The 18926-nt window shown below is 33.5% G+C and overlaps 1 protein-coding gene across 1 annotated transcript; it reads right to left on the bottom strand.

Moving 5' to 3' along the window:
* Positions 1-1839: 1839 nt before the first annotated feature.
* Positions 1840-5311, bottom strand: LOC113727459 (GPN-loop GTPase QQT2-like). Its single transcript, XM_027251625.2, has 7 exons — positions 5160-5311; positions 4961-5034; positions 4751-4868; positions 4368-4594; positions 3094-3384; positions 2479-2684; positions 1840-2303 (listed from the first exon to the last, which is right to left on the bottom strand). Exons 2-7 carry the CDS (start codon positions 5021-5023, stop codon positions 2030-2032), a joined length of 1179 nt encoding a protein of 392 aa, XP_027107426.2. The 5' UTR covers positions 5024-5034; positions 5160-5311; the 3' UTR covers positions 1840-2029.
* Between the last annotated feature and the right edge of the window lie 13615 nt (positions 5312-18926).

Here is an 18926-nt window from a genome sequence, read left to right on the forward strand (position 1 = left end):
CAGGATTTGCTTGGTTTTGAAATGGAACCGAGTCATATGGGTTTGGGTCCAATCTTACCCATATGTGTTTTGGGACTAATTTAGGTGCAATCACTTTGGGATGGGTTTAAATTGATCCCGCCCAATACCCAAATCTATTTTCTACATATTTTTTTTCCTTTAATTCATTTTTTATTTTTTAAAGAACTTCAATATTTTTTATTTATTAAATTTCTTTTAGTCTTATTATGAATTTATATTTTTATGAATTCATTTTACACTCTATGCAAAGTTCTTAGGACAACTACTTAGCTGCCTTGATACTCGATAACATAAAACATTTGATTAAAGTTATGCAATTGAATAGAAAATTATAAGATAAGCTCACAGCAAGAAGGGATCCTTCTCTTTGATCACCCAAAGAGAAATTGGCATTCCTAGATGCAAGTTAAGCCTATGTGAACGTTGCTTCAATTTCTTTGTACAATATTGGAACGTTTAAAATACAAAGAAAATGACAGAAGAAAAATCTATTGAGATCTACCATGTAGAAATTTTGTCAACCTCAACATTTCCATTGTTTTATTTTATGATTCTAATCAGGGGTTTCACTCTGGATACAACACAAAGTATTCAGTGAAAGTCGTGTCAAAGTACTTGTCTATACACCATTAGTTCCATTCTCAGTGAGTAGGATCCGAATTAAATTTTACGGATTCCCGCCAAATGAGCTCCTTGATATTCTCTTCAGTGAAGGATGGCTGCTCCAAATAAAAAACAGAAGGCCTAGGACAAGCAGGCTCCTCATTGATATCATGAAGAGGTGCCAAATATGGGCGGGGAGATATTTGGGCCTAATGGGTACTCAAATATTTCTCAACATTACCCATTAATTAATGGGTATAATTGGAATATGTTCCATTTTAAATTCAATATCAAATTATAATACCCATTCCATCCAAAGTCCCTTTGGGAGATATTTGGGCCCAATGGGTACTCAAATATTTCTCAACATTTCCCATTAATTAATGGATACAATTGGAATATGTTCCATTTTAAATCCAATATCAAATTATAATACCCATTCCGTCCAAAGTCCCTTTGGGCATGAGTAACCAATTGAGATTTGGGACAAATTGCCACCTCTAATTCTAATGCTTTTTCTTTGAGGCTTATTACATACTCCCTCCGTCCCGCTTTGTTAGTCTTGGTTTTTTTTTCACACAGATTAAGAAAGTGTAATTAATTTGGTTGGAAACATAAATTTAGATCAATAATTTCCTAAAATACCCTTATGCTAATCACGAATAGTGCCAATTAATATCAGTTACAGCTAATGGATTAGTATTGAAAAAGCTCAATGTATTCAATGTAGTGGGTTAGTATTTAATAACAATGTATTAATAACAAGATATTTAATAAGGGTATTTTAGACAATTTGAAAGATTACTACATTTCTTAATGAAAAAGTGGACTACAATTTGGGATAGACGAAAAAGGAAAACAAAACTATCAAAGTGGGACGGAGGGAGTAAAACATATGGTGTTTTCTTAAATAAATTTTATCTTTTCTAATGCAGGTACATTAAGTCCACTATAAGAGTTTATTGAAAAATTACTGAATAATTTAACAAGAATAATCGTAATATACCACCAAACACGTCGAAGAGACAAGGACTGTTACCCAGAGAGGCCATACCCCTGCTCTTAACAATAAACTTGCAGCACGCGGTTGACATCATATCTAACAATTTTTTTCTATATCAATAAACAGCACCACCACAAAATTCAGCGAAGTAGGCATTCGAGCGTATAAATTTGACTATAAAGCATCGATCAAACCATTCAAAGACAAATTCATAAGCACATAACCGGCAACACATGATAGATTTACTTGCAGCAGAACCAACAATAGCAACAAAAATGCAATCATAAGTTCAGAGAGGAAGATGGAGTTGCCCGTCTCAAAGTAAAACCCTGCCTTCACTACTGGGCATATTTTGATTAGTTTTGTACAAGTTGGAATCTCAACCGAAGCTTTTCCATAAAATCAAAATGAGAAACTAGCGATCTCTTCATCTTCATCCTTATCTATGCCATCCTCATAATCGCTAAACCTCTCAAAGTTCACATCATCATCTTCCTCTGCATCATCTTCATGCATCATGGTGTTGGCATTCACATCTGTGTCTTTCAAGCCAGTGTTCAAGACCACAGTTTCCCCCCTTGACTTCTCCATATCCTTCCTCAGCCTATCCATATTCTCACGACGGCGTTGTTCCTCCAACTGCTGCTTCTCAGCTCGTCTCCTATCAAGATCAGGCCTAGAGAGCAGAACAGGACATGGGAACAGGAATAAATTTTAGTCATAACCATGTCTAGCAAAAAGCTACAAGAAAAGGGAAAATGTAAGAACCTTAAAAACACCCTATCTATTTCATCGCAGTGCCTTGAGAAAGGCCAATTGTTATTGGATGACTAAGAAGTTCAGAACCTTACTTGTAATTCTCCATATATTCCTCAGCACTAGCTTCAATAGCCTTAAAAAAGGCATCCATCCCTGCACCAGAAACTGCAGATACTCCAACAGACCGAAGATTCTTATAGAACTCCTCCAGAGCAAGGGAAAGACTGCGAGTCAGTGTTGATGTGTAAGAGTGATCTGAATCAAGTGCTGCATGGAATACCTCAAAATCTTCCATCCACTGCATTTGAAAAAAACAAAAAAATAAGAATAAAAAGAAATACCATAAATTTCTACCCTAGTCCACAAACAGTAGACAAAGACAACATACAGAAAAGCAGATCCCTTGTCATCTTATACAAGCAGAGAACAAACAGTAGGAATTTACTCAAATCAAAAGGCCTTGTTTTTGGAAAAGCAATTATCATATTCTCTCAATATGTCCTCACTGAGAAAATAATTTGAGATGCATTAAGATAATCAGCCTTAACAGAGACTAGAAAAAAGTATTCATAGAAGAGACCACAGCCACAACTGTCCATGATAGCAAGTAAGCAGTTGGTTATATACTTTATACCCAGTAAGCTGTCAAATATATGGTCAGACTGAGATGCATAAACATAACCAAGCAGTTGATTATATGCTGATACCTCCAAAGCAAACTGATGTTGTGCTACATCTGTCTTGTTGAATGCCAACACTAGTGGTAGTCGTGTCTTGTAAAGAATGCTACAGGCATACAGCATGTTACTCATAAAGGTAGCCGGACTTGTTGACCGTGGTGTGTCGACAACATATGTGATCACAGTAGGGAAGGTTGATGCAAAAGCTTCCGTTATGATTGCCCCCGAGGCAGACCAGGTAAAAATCTCAATCTGACCAGGAGTGTCAACCAAAACATAGTCCAACTGATCTGCTCGTTTCTCAATCACTGAAATAACCTGCATTGTGATATCTGTTAAGCCTCCAGTGGTCTCAATATGAGGGTATATCCTCTCTCCCTCTGATGAATGCATGCCCATTCAATGGAAATATTGACAAGATGAAAATTTTCCAAATAAGCAGTACAAATGATTAAAGCAAAATTCTAACAGCAGAAATTACTATTTCAAATCTATGCTTGTCAAAACCAGTGTATCTGCTAAGGAAAAAATAGTTATCAACTACTATGCAGGTCTAGGTATATATAAGCCACTTCACTGAATTCTGTAAACAACCCTAGAAAAAGAGGAAGGAAAACCCAGGATGCAATTTTTGACAACAAAAATGCAATTTCCAGGTAAACAGGATGTAATTAATTAATTGTTTCCACCATCTTGAAATCTAATTTTCCTATTATCTAAAAAACTTATTGGCCCACCATCAAATTGGATTTTTGAAAATAGGCCTTCATCCTTCAAACCCTGAATTTAGATGGTGATCGTGCAGTGGCTCATATGTTTTCCACTTGCTTTTAACTAGCTTCTCCAAATACAGTTGTAGAATGAATGTTTTAGAAGAAGTTTCAACTATTTTTCCTTTGAACACAATAAAATTTCACCCGAATTTCACCAACAGAAGCTAGCTGACTTGATGGAAAGAAACTGGCAGCCTTTTGCCACATGTATAAGAAAAAATTACAGAAGGAAGAAAAAGCACCAAGAATAACCTTAAATCAAAATTACCACAATAACATTGAGCAAGCTGGCATACCCCACTAAGCACCATCAATGCACAAAGACATAAAACATTTAAAAACTAACCAATCTAACATTGTCTAATAACTTTTCTATCTTTTCAAAGGCCAGCTACAACTTAGTTGTTCTCTTTACCCATTTCTCCCAAACTCACATCAATTTTACAGTAAACATTAACATTAGCTTCTGAAAAACAAAAGAGCAGGGTTATAACAAGAAGAGCAGAAAAGCTCAATCATTAGCTTTACCTCATCAAACTTGGTTGAGAATAGGTTGAGTGAGGTCAGAATTCCTCCATTCGGTCCAAGATTGAACTCTTTCATCACTTCCTTGTACCGAACTGTGTCTCTTATATCAATATTCGCACCATAAGGAAGAGACATCACTGCAGGGTCAAGATTTATCACATAACCTCGAACATTCGATCCCATTGTGTGGCACACAAGCCGATGCATGAACGTCGTCTTTCCGCTCCCTATTCATATTTAAAACACCACTCAAACTTCAAAACTATCTGAACACAAAACCCTTTTAGGTGAACTAAAAGAAACCCTCAGAGTACCTCTAAAATAACAACTAAAATATCGAACAAAAGAAATAAAACAATTTTATGTTAATATGATGCACACACCTGCCATCCCAACAACAATAATGATGACTGGCTTTCGCTTAAACGAAGGGCATGGGTCTGCAACATTCAATTTCTCCATTGATTGAGCAATGTCGACTTCTTCATGTTTGCCCTCTGACTAAAATAAATGAAAAACAAATACCCTTAGGAATTCAATGCCAGAAATATATCCAAACATGGAATTAACTTTCATAAGCTAATGGTGTTTACTTGGGAACCGATTTGCATTGATGTTACACCATCCTCTGATGCTTCTTTAGGGTCAATCTCCATCCCCCAACAAACTAGACAAGCCAAAAAAAATAACAAAAGCAATAATTGATAAATGGGCATGCGATGAACCCTAATTAGCAGAAAATTGACTGGAGAAAAATATTATAGAAACAAAATTCTGCAACTTTTATTTTACCAAATTCAGAGAATCAGAGAGGCTGGGTGGTGGTGGTGTCGGTGTCGGAGAACAGAAGCCGCCGGTGGGGTTTAGCGAGACGAGAAGTCGAACACAGGAAAGAACCCGTTGAGTACTCGCTGTGTCGGGCCTTAGTGTCTAACAATTGCAGCCACCCACGCTGAGGTTTGAAAATTTATGAAAACCTCTTCGAGAAAATATATCTTGATAACAATTGATGATCTGAGCAAAAAAAAAAAAAAAAAAAATCCAATATTACCCCTCTCTGATATGTAAAACAAATTAAATAGTTAACAGTTAACTATCACCATTATCCGTTAGATGAAATTTCTTTTGAAAGCATTCTTTTTGATACTTTGGACCTTTTTTTGGTTAAGTAGTTTTTGAATATACTTATTTTAACAAATGTTTTCCTAATTGGTTGGTCGACTTTTTGTAAATTCATGAATAAATCTAATCAAAAAAAATTTAGAACCAAGTATAATATACTAGATTAGATGATGTTAGAGTTTTAGGATAAATAAGTATTATAAAAAAGAAATTTTTATTTTTCTCATTTGTAAACTTTGTGAAGACTATCATAGGCTTTTCATGGTATCAAGGGGAGATAAATATAATTTTTTAAACTTGAAAGGAGGTGGTTGCAATTGTCAAAAATCACACAAGAGGTTTTTGAAATTATTCCAATAAACAAATAAAGGAAGAAAGTTTAATAGCACATTTCTCCCTTAAGGTTTAGCATAATTGCATGGACTGACCTTTAGGTTTTGAAAATTACAGTTGGCTCACTTTTAGTCGAGGTCCTTGAGGAGTATTCCTATCTATTTCAACATATGAATATTTAATACTTTTTTATTTGTAATTTCTTTTGGCAAAAGAGGAGTAGAATTTAAGAAGTAAAGAGGGGATACAGGATCAGAGTCTAGAATTTGTAATACCTATATGAATATTGGATATTTCCATGCTATATGAACATTGAATACTTTTTTTTGCAATTAATAAGAGTTATTTTGACTTGTATAATTCATATAATAATTTTTTTCTAGTAAGGGAGGGCTAGGTTTTAAAAACCGAGAAGGGGGCGGGACATTAGGTTATGAGATTTCAACTTTAACTATTAGACCAAAATTCATATAATAATTAGGGATAATTTCACAAATCTCTCCTAAGGTTTCTCACAATTACAAAGAGCTCCCCTCAGGTTTTGAAAATTATATATACCTCCCCGACTTTTATCATTTAGTAACAATACAAGTCCAAGAACTTAAATTTTCTTTCAAAAATCTAAAATTACCCTTTCGTACAAAACTCGAAAAAAATATAGTATATAACAAGTGTCAAGTCTGTGCAATAATAAAAACCTACTCACAACAAGATTTAAATGAGTATAATGGCAAGTAGGGTTGTTTTCACAAGAATTAGGGAGAAAATCTATTTCTTTCCAAATAAAACCAATTCGGGGGGGGGGGGGTTGGAGAATTAAAACTAAAGTAAATACTCAATGTGACTAAAAATAATTAAACTAAAGCAAATTAAATTCAACCCAATGATAAACAAGGTCTAGCCAAGGATATAACTCCGAAAGTGGTTTATACAACTACTCATCGATGCAATGATTATTTCATCTATTCGTTAATAAATAGGTTATAGTTGCCAGACAAGCGGTGACAATCAACTTTTCCTTAGCGTGTCAATAGTTCAGGTGCGACCGTTAACTACTTCTCTAACCAAGAAATAATCCTAGGTAAGCTCGTAGAATTTAATTTTTTGACTGCATTAGAAACTAGAAAAGTCTTGCTCTAATCAACAGACATATTACCAGAGTTTATTTAAATTAGATCATATGTCCCCCTAACATGAAACTAATCACGCTAATCGCCACTAATTTAAAACAATTAAATAATTACATATTTAACTATCATAACTGGCAATAGTTTGTTAGATTGAATTAAATATCAGACACCTTCGATATTCAAACAACTAAAAACCATGAGAAATTAAACTAGAAGACATGCGAATACTAATGAATAAAAGAAATTAATAAAAACAATTAGATTTCACAGGTGTAGATGACACAAATCCTTGATATTTCTTGACTAGAAAAGAGAATTAGTTGTGCATCCTTAAGAAAAATCCGAACAAATCCATCGAGAATGTTTGCATAAAATGTTCGACTAGAGAAAAACTCCCAAGAAGGAAAAGAAAGAAAGTGGTTGTTCTTGTTTTCTTTTAACTTCGTGACTAGTCAATCCTCAAGGGCCAACCAAAAGTTATTCTCCTCGGAAGTACTAATCACTGGTCTATATAGGCAGCCACACTTATTTGTTATTTTCTAGTGCCCAAATAAAATAAAATTCCTCATTTTCCTAATAAAAAGATAATTCCTAAATTGACAAAAGATAATCTAAATTGTTTCCCAACTGTAATTGAAAACATGCTTCATAAGTCTTCGACTTGAATTGAGAAGCTGCCGTGCGTGAATCCCGTGTCTTTGGACTTGACAGCAACTCTTGAAAAATTATCCCTTTTATCACTTTTTTTCTCTCCCTACAGTTAGTACCAAATACCAAATATAAGTAAAATCTACCCAATAATACAATACTTGGCAAATATCAAGGGAAAAATATACACAAATTTAATGTCAATTATGCATTCTATCAATTCCCCCATATATAGACTATGCTTGTCTTCAAGCATGAGAACAGTCAATTAAGCAATTGAGCTCAAATAATGGCTATTATTCAAATCATCTATTGCCAAAATATAATTAAAACACATATCAAGTACTAGTAGTTAGTTCCAAGAGATATCTCTCCGGTTAGTTTTTAAAACCAAGGACTTTTCTAATTCCTGACTAACTAATATAAGGATATAAAATATTCAACCAGCATTCTTTAGTAAATGGTTCAATTATTAAGCAAAATCTCAATATTAAAACTCATAGATCAGTAGGCTAACACAATCATTCATACATTTGCACATTTTTCACTTTTTCACAACTTTTTTTTCTACCTTTTAAGGATCCCCATACTTGAACTCTCAACTTTTTTTTTTTCAGGGGAAAAAGTTTAGTCCTTATCCATTCAAACTTATTCAAACCTTTTTATGTGAACTCCAACACCTACTAAATGAAGGAATCCGGTTATTCAACTCTCATCTTTTAAAGACCACATACTCATTGTCATCGCTACTATACGCAAAAGTCAACACTTTTGGTGAAAACCTCTGGTTACTATGCAGCGACAACTAGCGCAGTATAGTTAAATATGATTTACAATTAAGCATGAAATATAATTAAAGATCATATCAATCCACTTCATTTCTCAAACATTGAGAACTAAGATTAATAGTTAAACCAATTTTTATGAAAAATGCCAGACAAATATTTGCGATGCCTAGAAAAGTTAACCAAAGAGTGCAAAAGCCATAAAATCTCAAATATTCACCAAAAAGACAGCCTTAGATCTAACCATGTCATACTTGACCACTATAAAATCTTAGCAATAGAAAAATTCGAGACATCTAGTTACTGTTGATCAGGAATAACCACAAAAATACACAAGACGTGGCAAAAATTGGATAAATTTCGACAAAGTCGAACAAAAAATTTCAACAAAAATGCCTATACTTGCACTTTTTAAATATACTATCAATATATACTACCCCCTACACCTATATCTTACATTGTCTCCAATGTAAGTAATAAAGAATAAAAGAAATGGAATAGCGACAGTGAAACTTCCTTATAATTGAGGGAGGGCCACGCAGGTAGACGGGTCAGGATCACAATTCCCATCATCGACATGTGCTCACATCTCTTCCATAATGCTGCGTTATGGTGCAATAGTGGTGGCATAGTGGTCTTAGACTTGGCCATACTCGAGCAATGAATCACTCAAGCAATAACAATTATCATGCACGAGTTCCAAGCTCCAATTTCACCAAAGATAGCTAAGTAATCAGTAGTTCGTGAGGGGTGGCAGCACAAAGCAATTGGCACAATGAGGAAGGTAGCCTGTCGATGATGGATGGAGACGAATATAATAGCTGTGATTATCAATTAGCGAGCAACGATCAGCAAGGAAATGGTGGATGGCGATAAGCAATCTTTAGGAGCAGCGAGCAGTGACTGGAGAAGAAAAAGGAAAAGGTAGAAGAAAAGAAGAGGAAGAAAAGAAGAGAGAAAAAGAAGAAGAAAGAAAGAAAGGAAAAAGAAAGAGGAAAGGAAAGAAAAAAAAGAAAAGAAAGAAAAAAAAATCTTTTTGTCATTTTTTTGCCCCCTTGTTGGAACAAGACGTGGGCACGTCTTGTTGGTCTGGAATCTTCTAATGGCAAGTTAATTTCGAGTTACAACGTGCCCTCAAGATGTGGGCATGTCTTGTTGTTTAGTCGTTTACTAGAATTTTTGAAATCGAAACATGACCTCTCCAGTCAGTTAGGCGTGGAAAAGGTAAAGGTTAGGCAGTAGTCTTCTGAAGGTAGAATTGAATATATGCTCGTTACAATGTGCCCTTAAGACATAGGCACATCTTGTTGGGAGGAAGTCTGCTAACCAATGGAACATAAAAAAATGAAAATTAAACACATCAAATATGAAAAACCTAAGATAAACATAATAAAACACATAAATAAATAACAGAAAATAAATTGGGTTGCCTCCCAATAAACACCTTTCTTTAACATTTTTTACTAGACGTGAAGCATCACTTCTCAATTTGGATGTGATTCAAATTTTTTTACAATGGGTAACATTCCTGTAGGATCCAAATAGCCATTGAGTGTAACCATTTTCTTTAATTTTCTACTCATTTTCACCTCATAAATTGCTTTTATCCCATGAGACTTATTCGCAGCAATTTTGAATTTACCTCTAATATTAATCTCAGAAAATTCTTGCACAAAGGGATTAATAGCATGAATGGCAAATACAGACTGAGAATTAATAGGATGTTTCATTTCATCAAAAATATTAAAATGAGCTACTTCTCCTTCAAATTCCATCATCAAAGTATCCTTACTAATATCAATTTTTGTGCGAGCTATACTCATGAAGTGTCTCCCTAATATAATAAGTGATGGATTAAGAGAGCGTTCATCATTTATGTCAAGAACATAAAAGTTAGTAGAAAACACTAGTTCATTAACTTGGACTAGAATATCTTTAACTAACTCATCGGGATATGCATTTGTCCGATTAGCTTACTGAATTATGATGCTAGTTTTCTTTAATGGTTCTAGATTTAAGGGATTATAAATGATCTTGGGCATCACATTAATTGAAACTCCTAAATCTACCATGACCCTTTTGATTTTAGTGTTTCCTATTTGATAGGGAATAGAGAACATATCTGGATCTCCACATTTGGGTGGAAGTTTTTTTTGTAGCACTGCAGATACATTCTTCCCCATCACAACTTTCTCATCGTCTCTCAATTTCTTTTTGCTGACGCACAAGTTCTTCAAAAATTTAGTATATTTGGGCACTTGCTTAATCGCATCCAATAAAGGAATATTGATTGCTAACTTTTGAAACATTTCCAAAATTTCCCTCTCTTCGTCTTGTTTCTTTGATTTCTCCAACCAGGTAGGAAAGCGAGTCAGATTAGATTAACTTGAATTACAGGATTGGGAGTTACCTTAGGCTGCTTTGATGAATCCCTCTTCTTCCATCTCCTTTTCAATTTGAGTGTCACTCTTATCCTTTGGAATTATAGGTTTTGGCCATTCAATCTCTGTCCCACTTCTGAAGGTTATGGCACTCACATTCTTCAGGTTAGCTTCAAGTTGAGATAGCAATTTTTCAAAAAGGTATGATTCTAAGTGGTTAATTACTGTTGCCATATGACTTATTCGGTTTTCAAGATTTTTCATGCCTAACTGAGTTTCTTGTTGAAATTGTGTAGTACTAGTGGCCAAACTTTTGACAATATCTTCCAAGGGGCCTCCTGAATTAGAGGACGATGGTTGAGACTTTGGATGGTATTGAGGCTGGAATCCTTGCTGTTTACTCTAACTAAAATTTTGTTGCCTGTTTCCTCTATAGCTAAAGTTCGGATGATCCCTCCAACCCAGATTATAGGTATTGGAGTATGGATAATATTGCCTCCATGGCGCGAGCATGTTGCTAGCCATGTTCACTTGTTCAACATTCTTCTTTTGAAGCATTGGACACCCATCAGTGGGATGGCTAACTTCCTTGCAATTTCTACATGTCTTGACTTGCATATTTTTCATTGCAATCTGGCGAACCATAGAAGTTAACCTAGCCAATTACTCTTGCATCGATGAAATGTTTGCCTCATTCACGTGACGAGTTGGTACATCATCCTACGTGCCAAATTGTTGGGAATTTTCAACCATCTCTTCAATCAAATTCTAGGCTTCTCGAGGAGTCTTGTTCACTAGTGCATCCTACACTTGCAGCATCAATGATACTCCTATCCCTATAAAGCAGGCCTTCATAGAAGTACTGGATGGGAAGTTGTTCACTAATCCAATGCTGAGGGCAATTGGTACACAATTTCTTGAATCTCTCCTAGTATTCGTAGAGAGACTCCTATTCGTAGAGAGACTCCTTATGATTCTACTTAATACCACATAGTTCTTTCCATAGGCTGGCAGCTCGAGATGCAGGGAAGTATATTTTTAAGAATTTTCTCTTCATATCCATCCATGTTGTGATACTCCCTGTTGGCAAGTAGTATAGTCAGCCTTTGGCAGCCCCCTTTAATAAAAAAGGGAATACCAGCATCTTAATCTGCTCCTTAGTGATACCAGGTGGCTTCATACCTGTGCAGACCCGGTGAATTCCTGGAGGTGTTTGTGGGGGCTCTTCACCTGGCAAACCATGAAAATTAGGTAAGAGATGAATTAATCCTGATTTTAATTCAAATGTTACATTCTCAGCAAAATCAAGAAAAGTAATGTATAAAGGCTGCTGATTTAAATCAAGAGCAGCCAACTCCCTTAAAGTTCGGTTATTGTTTGCCATCATGACATTTTCCTATTTAGAATCACTAGAAGACTTGAGCAATTCCACAGCCAAATTGAGCCTTGGAGATGTGGTGGATGACTGCTTTTCCTTGCATTTCTTGGTTTCTTTTTTCAATCTGTGTGCTTTCTTCTCGACCTCAGGATCGTAAATCAATTCACTTGTGTGAGAAGAAAGAAGCATCAATGAGCAAAAATACCAGAAAAAATAAAATAAAATAAAACAAACTCAAAAAGAAAAAAATTAACCAACGCTAATCCCCGGCAACGACGTCAAAAATTGAGAGGTGTCGAGTTGTGTAATAATAAAAACCTACTCATGATAAGGTATAAATGAGTATAAGAGTAAGTAGGATCATCTTCACAAGAATTAAGGGGAAAATCTATTTCTTTCCAAGCAAAACCAGTTGGAGGGTTTTGGAGAGTTAAAACTAAAATAAATAATCAATGTGACTCAAAACAATTAACTAAAGCAAATTAAATTCAACTCAAGAATAAACAAGGTCTAGCCAAGGATATAACTTCGAAAGTGGTTCATACAACTGCTCATTGATGCAATGATTATTTCATCTATTCGTTAATAAACAGGTTATAGTTGTCAGACAAGTTATGACAACCAACTTTTCCTTACCGTCTCAATAGTTAAGATACAACCGTTAACTACTTTTCTAACTAAGAAATAACCCTTGGTAAGCTAGTAGAATTTAATTTCTTGACTGCATTAAAAACTAGAAAAGTCCTGTTCTAATCAACAAACATATTACCAGAGTTTATTTAATTAGATTATATGTCTCCCTAACATGAAACCAATCACACTAGTCACTATTAATTTAAAACAATTAAATAATTATGGGTTTAACTATCATAACTGGCAATAGTTTGTTAGATTGAATTAAATATCAGACACCTTCGATATTCAAACAACTAACAACCATGAGAAATTAAACTCGAAGACATGCAAATACTAACGAATAAAAGAAATTAATAAAAATAATTAGATTTCACAGGCGTAGATGACACAAATCCTTGTTATTCCTTGACTAGAAAAGAGAATTAGTTGTGCATCCTTAAGAAAAAATCCGAACAAATCCATCGAGAATGTTTGCATAAAATGTTCGACTTGAGAAAAACTCCCAAGAAGGAAAAGAGAAAAAGCGGTTGCCCTTGTTTTCTTTTAACTTCGTGACTAGTCAATCCTCAAGGGCCAACCAAAAGTTATTCTCCTCGAAAGTACTAATCACTAGTCTATATAGGCAGTCGCATGTATTTCTTATTTTCTAGCATCCAAAATAAAATAAAGTTCCTAATTTTCCTAAGAAAAAGACAATTCCTAAATTGACAAAAGATAATCTAAATTGTTCCCAACTGTAATTGAAAACATGCTTAGTAAGTCATCAATTAGGAAACTTCCACGCACGATTCTCACATCTTTGGACTTGACAGCAACTCTTAAAAAATTCCCCTTTTATCACTTTTTTTCTCCACCTTCCTACAGTTAGCACCAAATACCAAATATAAGTAAAATCTACCCAATAATACAATATTTGACAAATATCAAGGGAAAAATATACACAAATCTAATGACAATTATGCATCCTATTAGTATACTCAATTATTTTCTTTCATACTTTACATAAATCAACAAACCAAATCCCTAACAACTATACAAGTATAAGTTCTAAAATCAAGTAGGCATCCAAAATATTCCAAATTCCTTATACAATATAAATATTTTCCACGACAAAAAACGCACACACAAAACCCCATTGACTACCATTTTTATACCCCCAAATTAAATATCAATGCTCGAATACTTTTTTAATATAAGTTAATATGGCATAAAACCACCATTACAATTCTTCTATGGCTTTAAAAATATTAATATCTCAAAAGTAGAGAATAAATTCTATCTCCATAATAAAATTATAATGAAATGTTTCCAATACAATAAAAGAAATCATTATGTAATTATTGACATTTTATAAAAGTTTTTCTTTACAATAAACAAAATATAACAAATTCCACATCTTTAGTTCTTTTTCCTATTTCAATCATCAATTTTATTATTTTTTTCTCTATCACCGTGAGTCTCTTCATTTTCTTCTAATTTGACACATAATCTACTCCCTTTGTAGATTTTGTAATTTCAATTTGCTAATATCCATAAAATTGAAGATAATAAAAAGAGGTTATATTAACTAGAAAATAAATAAAAGATAGAAAAATAGCTTTTTTTTTAGATTTTGTAAATTTATTGTCTTAAATTTAAAATTGTCTACTAAGTGAAGGGCATTATAGGTATTTTACTATATTAAGGGAGGTAAGTGTGATTTCTTAAACTTGAGAGAAGTAGAGTGAAATTGTCAGAAATCTCAAGGAAGGTTTCTAAAATTATCCCTAGTAATTATAAACTGCATTAAGGGATTTTAATCATTTAAAACAATTGTTTCACTCTTTTGTTGCTTTGTTCTTACAAAGATTTAAGTAGACCTATCAATTGGACTATGTTAGTTGGATTTTGACTTACTCAAACTCAGCTAACATGAAATTTCACTCTTTTGAATCCAAACTCAACTCAACTAGGCTCACATGTTAGTAACTCATACTTGGCTCACAAAAAAGTTGATATTGAGCCTAATTCAATTAGTTCCAAACTCACATGATTTAATTTTTTTAGCATAATCTAGTTCAATGAAGCAACTAGCCAACCCATAAACCTTCTATTGCATATTAACATCTAAATAAAGTTGCAACACCAATAAAAGTTTGAATTTCATAACCAAAAATAATATGAATTAGCATAACATCCATAAAGTTGTTAATAAGAGACAGAAAGAACAGAATTTACATAAAATTAACCATCTAAAATATGATCATTTGACTGGATTTAGATAAATAAATCTTTTTAATTTCCACATAAACTTGTAAAAGTACAAGAAAAGATAGAGGAAGAGATCTCTCATGCTGCAGTGCTGGATAACAGTCTAACAGAGAGAGATAACAAAATATATATTAAAAAGCCCTAATATTTTAGTAGTTGGTACTAAAATATAAATATTCTATTCAACAATATGGCATGTATGTTTATAAATAAAAAATGTTGGGTTTTAAGATATATTTACACGTGGTGTGGATATTTTTGCAAGAATATCCATGGGTGAATCTACATTAGTTGATTCACTTTTTTTTTTTTTAATGATTTAAAGTGTCAAAAGTACCTTTTACATATACCACATTATAAACATACTAGCCACATTTTTTTTCCACTTTTTTGGCCTAAAAGAAAATTTGGAGAGTTGCTGCGGTTACTACTCACACTTTTTTAATGTAAAGGATTGGGTCAATATTTTGATATATATGCAGCTTTTTGGCTTCAAGATTTCTGCCTCATTACACCTATCAATACCGCAATGGATCTTTTGTCCCATTTTCTGTGCCAATTTCTGTTACACTTTTTATCATATTTTTTTCTCTTTCATAAATATCATGTTTTAATTCTTTTTTGTTACCTTAATATCCAATAACTATTAACAGAGTAATACACAAAATTTAACAAACTATGAATTTTCTACTTATTTTTAATTTTCTATTATATATATATTTTTGAAAGTGTTGTTTTTACTTTTTACTCAGTTAATAGTTGTTGGATCTTAAGGAAATAAAAAAGAACTAAAACATCATGTTTATGAAGGAAAATAGAAATATAATAAAAAATGGGACAGAGATGATACTACAGATCCATTGCGAATCAATACTCACTCTCCATTGCTCCAAATGGCTACTAGTTAGTACAACAATTAAATTCTTTGTTTTTGGGATATCTATCAATGTTATCAACATATCTTGAATTTTCCATGCATTTCTTTATGTCGCGCCCTATTTTTCGAAAAATAACTTTATTGTGTTGAACAATGTATTTATTGATTTTAGAAATAGAATAAAGAAAAAAGGCTTAAAATGAGACTTAAAAAGTGCGACGGTTTTGACCCAAAATAATAGTCTAAAAAGGATTTTTTAGGAAAAAAAATTAAAGTCGCCACTTGGTATTGAATTAAGGTGTACTAAGTCATCCAAAATATGTTTTTAAGATAAAAAAAAAAAAAATAGAACCCTTTTTAGACGATTTCAGGTCTTTGAAAACAAGAGAAAAGAATTCGGGAGTCAGGGTTAAAGGAAGGGTAAGCAAAGATTTGATCTAAGGCACCCTTTCAACCTAATTAAAACTAGTTGTGAGATTTAGTCGAAAATTTTTCTTCATCTAACCTATACAACTTATCACATTAGGGCGTTTCTATATAGATGCAAATCTAGACCTAATGAATATCGAATGGGTTGAAATATCTTTTCAAAGTTTAATTTGTGCAAATCACATTAATTGTGATGTCCAAAATGATTCTTAGAAGAGGTCACGAATATGCAAAAGGTGAAACTCGAAGAAAAGAAGAATTATAATATATAAGTATACATGACCTGAAAGAAAGGAATGCAATATAAAAGGTACGGGGGATCTAAATTCATGACTCAATTTTTCTTTCTATAGAGGAGATATAAGCGTGCTACGATTAAGAAATCATACTTGTCCATTTCTCATATTTGAAGGGTGGCTCTGCTAACCTAATCAAACAAATGGACTAACCTATTTTTATTTTTCTAAATGGAATGTACGTCTAAATGTTATGTTTCACGTAAATAGGGGTAAGGGAGACAATATGTAGAAGAAATATCGTGCAAAATGAGAAAAGGGTCTAAAAATGAAAAACATGTATGAAATGTAATGAATATCATGCAAAGAATGTGAATCTACTGCGAGACGGTTTAAAGGGTCTAACATTGGATTAACCAATTTCTACTAGTCTTTACTAGCGTTAGACTAGTGAAAAATCGAGAAGAAAGGCCACAACTAGCGTTGTACTAGTGTGATGACGTCATGCATTTATTATAACTAAATAAATCTTATAAAACATAATTAAATCAACTAAATACATAATGCACATAGAATACATAACACATAGGCTTAATTTTTAGATGCAAAACCCTAATAAAAAAGAATAAACACGTAAGCACACAAGCAAGTAAGCGCAAATAAAAGCCTAACTATTACATTCGAGGCCCTAACTATAATCTAAAGGGAAAAATTTTAAAAATAATAATCTAACTATTACATTTATCTAACTAATTATATTTTTTGGCAAAAAATTAAAACCTATCTATTACATAGCCTAACTAAAACCTATCTTTTGGACCATTTTTATTTCTTTTTTGGGCCAAAGCCTCCTAAGGCCAGTGAAAAGTCCAAGGAAAAATACACAGGCCAGCCCATAACTTTAATCAAACTAACCCAGCTGAAAATGCATGGGCCTTGGCTTTCAAGCTCAAGTCAAAATCCAATCAGAAATAACTAAAACCCACTTCCAAAAATCCAAACAAACCATTAATCATCTAAAAAAATTAAGACCCAATTATGTCCTATAACCCGGAAATAATTTGCTCAAAAACACATTTAAAACATAAAAAAAGAGGATTAAAACTTAAAAGAGGCAAAATTAGTTCAATTTTTTCATATTTTGGACCATAGTGGAATTATTTAAAAATTGGGGGCCAAAATATAAATTTTCCAGATTATTCATGCAAGCTCATCGCAGCTTTCTTCTACCCTTCTTCTTCTGCAACTTTGCAACCCATTCTATTACAACATTTCTTACTCTAGGTCAAACAAAAAAAAAACCATCGATTTATCAATCAAACACCAGTACAAGGAGTCCAACCCATTTTTATTTGACAAAACCCAACTACAAATTCCATTTCTTGGGGATCAAGCGAAGAAAGACAAGCAGGAAGAATGTGAAATCAACTCATGGCGGAACCAATGAATAGATCCACCGGATTCTGAAGATTTTCTGATCAAACCATTAAATTATCAAACATCATACAAACCCTTTTGTGCGAATTCCACCCATCTAAATAATCTTTCAACACATCACAAATCACAAAAAATCTAAGAACCTAATTCATGCAGACCAACTCATGTAATGACCCAACAATCTCATGAAATAACGTTAAATAGATTAAGAGGGAAAACTATCATCACCTACAAATTATTGAGGCTCGAATCGATGTAAGAAAAGCTGAAAAATCTTGAAAAAAGTCACTGAAACGAAGCCGAACAAGTTCCGTTGCAGACCTTGCAATGCTGATAATCTCGTGATTTTGAGCTCGGATTCAAAGGGGTTAACGATGTTTTTTGGAGAAAGTTTCAAGACAAAATTTGTTGTCCTACATCTACAGATAATGCAGAAACAAAAGGATCCTCAAAGGGTTAAAATCAAAGTGAGAATTGGATCCAAAGAGGGCTGGTGCATCAGCTCGGTATCAAGTTTTCCAGCAATTTTTCTTTCTTTTTTTCTCTCTAATTTTTCTTTCATTTCTCTCTTTTCTCTCCCTTTTTTGCTTTTCTGCCGCCTCCCTCTTGTTTCTTCTTACCCTAGTGTTGCATTTTTGAAGGTTTTTTCAGGAACAAGGGCTGTTAAACCCTCATATCAATGGTTCTTAAAAAACAGATTTGTTGCAAATTTTGGAGCCATTAGATGGCTTTAATTCCAGAAGATTCTTGATGTTTTGGATTAAGGCCAAGTGGCCATGTATTGGGGGACTTGAAGAGAAAGCAAAAATGTAAAAAAAAATGCATGAAAATAGGATGAAAATGCAGTTGCAATATTGTACCATGTTCATATTTATGGCTTCTAGTACGAAACCATGAAGATGATGCGCGTGTGCTCA

This window comes from Coffea arabica, chromosome 2c, assembly GCF_036785885.1.
Source record: "Coffea arabica cultivar ET-39 chromosome 2c, Coffea Arabica ET-39 HiFi, whole genome shotgun sequence".
Classification (NCBI taxonomy): Eukaryota; Viridiplantae; Streptophyta; class Magnoliopsida; order Gentianales; family Rubiaceae; genus Coffea; species Coffea arabica.